Source organism: Varanus komodoensis, unplaced genomic scaffold, assembly GCF_004798865.1.
Source record: "Varanus komodoensis strain SLA01 unplaced genomic scaffold, ASM479886v1 scaffold6622, whole genome shotgun sequence".
NCBI lineage: Eukaryota > Metazoa > Chordata > Lepidosauria > Squamata > Varanidae > Varanus > Varanus komodoensis.
In genome coordinates this window covers 14272-20046 of record NW_025336300.1, presented here as the reverse complement: position 1 = coordinate 20046, position 5775 = coordinate 14272, and the positions used below count along the sequence as shown (strand labels likewise).

Genomic DNA, 5775 nt, shown 5'->3' with positions numbered 1-5775 from the left:
CATTTGCTGCTCTTCATGCATGGTGGTCAGACTCTCCTGGGCCATTCTTAGCCAAGCAATGGGCCAAGCTTAGCAGACTCAATCGCTGTTTAAGAAGCCTGCTCAGATTGTAAGAACATTCCCTTGAAACAAAGCCTTTGCCATCTGTTACAAAGTATGCATTTTCTTCCAAGAAGGCCTTTTCTTTCCCACCACCCAGAGGTCCATTTTTCCTCTCCCTCTTTCTATGTGTTTCATTATGCTACCTCTAGGTGGTGCTGTGATATGGTGGATTTTTGCAGGTATGCTTTGGGTTCATCCTACCATTGTTAAAAAATCCCAGACTTCCAATGTTAATTAATAGTAATAATCATAATAATCACAATCCCAATAATAATAATCACAGAATAAGAGAAGACCTTGAGGAGGTGGTGGATGCCATGTAAAGCTCCCACAAACTATTGTGTGGAATCACAACCACTGAAGAATTCACTCATGTGGCAACACTCAAAGGGAGGGACAGCATGTGCTCTCCATCTATAGTATTTCAAGAGTGGTGAGACTATTTCTTACATGCCGGCTTGGAACTGTTGTTGGGGAGAAGTGAATAAACCAATCATTTCATTAAACCGCAGGATTGGTTCTTCCGATTTTGGATCCCTATTTGGAATTCAGAGTGCTGAGATTTTTGAAATCATGTTATTTCCTTTCCAACGTCCTTCCTCCCTCTATTCATGAATCATGCCATTTATGCCCTAGATTGCATCTGTTAAGGTCATACTTTCAAGAATGCCAGCTCTCCATCTTGTTAATTTTCTTCTCTTTATTCTATCCAAGCGACTGATCAGTGAACTGAATGGTGTTGGAGCTGCATCGTCATACCAACAGCAGATTGATGCACTGTATATACCAACGTAAAAGATGACTCTTGAAAAAGACACTGCAGAAAGCAAAAGTGCTTGTGTGTTTGGTTGGGGATGGGGGATCCGCTATCCCAGGTGAAAAAAAAAAAATCGCTTACTGTTCTTTTTCTTCCATGTTCTGTTGCCCAACAGCAGGCCTAGTCCCAAGTGCAGCCCCTGTCCTGCCTGCACACCTGCCAGTACTGGGGGACAAAGTGCTGTTTGGGACTGGCCATGGCAGTGGCTGGGAAAGGGAGTGTTCCCCTTCTCTGGGGCAGCTCCTCCTACATTACACTGCTTTGCAACCCTTTTGAACAGTCACATTCCTAATCCCAAGGCCGATGAGTGCTTGCCAACCCGCTTCTCCTCATACTCCAGTTTCCAGAGGTACTTGCATTAAAATAGTAACATTCATTCACTTGCTCATTCCTGTCATTCTATTTCTATGTTGCCCCAGAACTCAAATGATCTCTGAGCTTATCACAAAGGCTAAACAGAAAAAAACATGCATAGAATACAATAAATTTATAATCAGATAATATAGATAAATAAATTAATGCATAACTTCTCATCACATCTCTTAAACATCTACTGCCCAATTTATTGGCAACAGTGTTTTAGTTGAAGCCTCTTCTTGAGGGCATTCCATATGTACTGGTGTACAAGATGCCCTATTAAAAATCTGGGGTTGTCCAACATATGATAAACACCAGAAAAACAGCCCAAGGAATCAACCTCATCTAAAATGTGAGTTGCCATACACACAGGTAGCGATGGTAGTGTGCAAGTCTGTGACTGAATTAATACAGGGATCATGTTGAACATAAGATTGTTTCTGTATGGAGGCTGGGCAGCTTGGGAGAACTCCATCTCAGATGTGAGTAAACCTTTAAAAAGCTCTTTCCAGTAACTGTATTTTCAGTCTTTTCCATACACAGAGCAAGTAATTATCACAGTACAGTGGAAGAGATTTTTCTCAGTCCTACTGTATGAGATGCATTTTTAATTTAAGCAGCTGATTCAGAACCAGGATTGTACACAGACCAGGCATGCTCTCTGCTTTCATTTAAACTCCAGTCCCACCTATCCGTACTGAGCCCCCATTTCCTGTTTCAGATCTGATTTCTCTCTTAAGCAGCTTTGGGGCTGGAGGGTAGTTCACATACATGAATATGTGACCATCATGATGGGTCAAGAAAGTTTGTTCATCATTTAAGTTGGGTAGCATCTTTTTATTGAGACCCTTGGATAATTTTGACAGATGTTACCAAGGCTTCTTCTCTGCCCAGTTCTGAGATACTTGCTCTATTCTTCTTCCAACGTTTAGCTCTGCAAATTGTTCGGTCTGCCTTTCAAAGAAAAAAAAAAAGTGGAGGTGTCTTGCAGGAATGCAGTGTGACCACCTTCAAACGTTAAACAATTCTAGATATCAGACCAGATCACATTGTGCTTGTTCAGTTTGATTTCATGTTCTTGTGCAACATGTTTTCAATCCAACAACCTTTATAGGACACTAGGTTATTCCATGAAATTAGGCCACCTGAGCCTCAAGAGACAGAGAGGAATCAAAGAGAATCCCTACACAATGTACCTGCTCCTCCCGGGGAAGGGAACCCTATCCAAAACAGGTTTAGGAGCTTCTAGTTGAACAGAAGAATCAGGCACTCCCAGAATCTGAGACTTGTCTGGATTGAGCTTCCTTTTTGGGATCTTCATCCAGTCCATTGCCATAGCCATTGCCATGATGGTGATCATGATGATGATCGTGAGGCTAATGACAACCATGATGATGACAATGGTGCTGTAGAAGAAGAATTGGGTATTTAAAATGGGAAATCTCAGGGATTGGAATAGGGGCAGGGTTGAAGGTGTGTCTAGTTCAAAATCCTTTCTTTCCAAGCGAGTTGCTGGCCCTTGATCATTACCTATGGTGGGATTGGTTTTCTAGAAACAGGTAACCCTACACACCTCTCTGGGAAAAGGTAAATCTAAAACCATCCATAGGTCCTAATCATGGGTTGTTGGAGTGGGGGGACACAACCTTCAACCTACAGTGAAAAATCCTAATGTGTTCCTGTAATGTTGACAAGTATTATCAGTTAGGGGTTATTCTGCGTGAACACACTCAATATTGGCAGCCACTGCAGTAAGGTATGAAACCAACAGTGGGAAATGGTTAAGAGCACTGTACAGAACAAGGCGGCTGGGGGGGGGGGATCCTCAACTTGTTTTGATTTTTAATGAAGACAAACAAGCAGGGATTAAGTTGATTACCTCCCTGTTCTTTTTTTTTTTTTTTCTCTTTTAAATCAAAATGACTGCAATTAATTCTTCAAACCCCTATGGATTTGACTGGATGCTGGCAACACCACTAGTAACAAATGTGGAAGATGTTTATATATAGGCCCAGTTCCATTTAGAGAAAGGGAGTGCTATTCGTAATGAGTAAGACTCTTGGCTCCTTTAGGGTTCAGAGTTACAAAAGGCTGTCTTCTCAAAATGAGGCCATGTCAGTCATGGTTACTCTAATGGAGTGAATGCTTGTGTGTGTAACGATGCTCCTGTCTTCAACGGTTTTATTCCTAGTGCTGTTTCCTCAGCTGGTTTGGAAGGCACTTCTTGAGCATGGAAGATGCAGGCTTTTTCATCCACACCATCCTCTTCATGAGTATTATCAGCCAGGTGATCTCATTATTGGTAATATTGCTACTCATGGTGGCTTTCTTCCCAGTGCAACAGACTTCACCAAAGAACCCCTTCCAGCATCACTTGAGGATTTTTAGTAAGGATTTGCCATTGTTTGAATTTTCAGGTGAATTTTCCCTCCATAGAATGATTGGGACTTAAATTGAAGCCCTTAGCGATGCTTTATGGCATTTTAAAAAATTCAACATGATTGGAGAATGCTGAGTAATTAAGCCATTTTATATTCACCCGCAAAATAAACTGGCATGCGTTCATTTTAGGCTTCTGTTGTATTTTTCCTCATACTTTCTATCCTTTCCTCTACAAATCCATTGCTAAGCCAACTTCTCCAGCGGTCTTCTTTGTCACCTCCTGCCTCCCTTTCTCCCCAGAATGCAGAGTATCTCATTTCTCTGTTCAATGCCTTTTCATGGTAGATACATAAGGTAGCAATTTCTTAATCGTATTTGTAAATAAAGTAAAAATGAGCAAACGTTTTTAGCACTTTCGGGGATAATATGGTGTTCTCCAAAGGATGGTGGAAATTCAGAAGCATCTTGTGATATCTTTGTTCTGAAGATTTGAGCACTGATGCAGTTTGCCTTTGCTATTTGTGCATGGGCTACTTCAAAGTATCCATTAATTTAATTCACTTCCTTACATTCTTTGTGCACTGCCAAACTGAACACTCATTAGGGTTCCAAGAATGGCTATAGCAATGCAGTATCCAAAGAAGGCATAAGCATCTATGTGAGAACAGAATAAAAGCAGCAGCATAAATTTAAACCAGCAACCGTGAATATCAGGCAGGCCAAAGGTCTCTAGATTGACGTGAGGTAGATGGTAAATAAATGTTGAAAAAACAATGAGGATGGTAATGGTGACTCAACCAACAGTGTCAAAAATTAAAATGACTGCAAAATGTGTGTGTGCTACAAAACCCACCTCTCTTCCAGTGTTGTGTCTAAGGCTTATCAGCGCACCGTGGCTTTGGCCTTTGCAGTGAAGGAAATCAATGCAAACCCTCAGCTCTTGCCCAATCTCACCTTGGGCTTCCACATCTATGACAGCTACGACAATGCAGTGATGACCTATCATGCCACAATGCTACTTACATCAGCAACAGAGAGACTGATCCCCAACTATGCATGTGACATCAAGTACAACCTGATATCTGTGATTGGGGGACTGGATTCCCATATTTCCATAAATATAGCAAATATCTTGGATATCTATAAGATTCCACAGGTAGGACTTTCTCTCCCTCCTTCTCTCTCTGTGTGTCTCTTTCTCTCTGTGTGTGTGGTATAGCAGCTAATAAGAGGGGCAAAAGTTGCCAGGGAAGGTGAGCCTTGTGAAGCTCTAGTACACTTAACTCTTACTTTCTAGGTCCCAGATCTCTTTTTAGTAATAAAAAGGTGGGGTTTTAAACATGTGATGGCATCCAGACACAGAAAATCTCTCTTTAAAGTGCATTCAGCATTAAACCTACACTTAAAATTCCAGAATATAGGAAGTAGCAGGTTGCAAACCCAAATTGCACACTCTAACCACTCAGATGACTCTACAGGCAAGGTTCATTGGAGATTTTGTCATAGCCAAAAACCAGAAACTGGGGCCTGTGGTGGCAGGGACCTCAAGGAGGCACCAGGATCAACCCCCAGAGCATCTGAAGCATTTCCTTGAACCTTCTGAGTTTTGACCACTTGCTTCTGACTCTGTGGTCAATCCATGCTACCTGCAAAAGAAGTCGCTACAGCTGAAACTTCAGATTTTCTTAGAAAATAGGCAAAGTGTAAGAGCAGTCTTCAGTTGATGATTCCCATCTTCATAACCCAGGAGATGCCAGATGCAATTTGCCAAAAATCACTCTCCTAGGCTGAGAGTAGGGTTAGGCTTGGGCCCAGTCTGTCACCTGTTTGACCCTCTCTCCTCATGCTCACCTGATCTCAGAAATATCTAAGGCAATGGTGGCGACAAAGTGGAGAGACAATATCATGAAACGGCAACTCCAATAATTTTGGGAGAGGCATAGCAGACATAGCAAATGACAATTACTGAGAATTCTTGGCAATGCTCCTAATATTGTCTTTCCTTGCATTTCTCTTCAGCTCACATATGGCTCTATTGCAGTAATGAATGATAAAACCCCAGGACTTTCATTCTACCAAGTAGTCCCCAAAGAAGATGTCCAACATGCAGGGATGCT

General features: G+C 41.7%; 1 protein-coding gene across 1 annotated transcript in view; it reads left to right on the top strand.

Moving 5' to 3' along the window:
* The window catches only part of LOC123033708 (vomeronasal type-2 receptor 26-like), an 11057-nt gene that overhangs the window by 948 nt on the left and 4334 nt on the right, over positions 1–5775 (top strand). Inside the window, exons 2-3 of the mRNA XM_044450448.1 lie at positions 817–893; positions 4523–4814. Of these exons, the coding sequence (XP_044306383.1) occupies positions 817–893; positions 4523–4814 (369 nt within the window). The remainder of the gene's footprint in view (positions 1–816; positions 894–4522; positions 4815–5775) is intronic.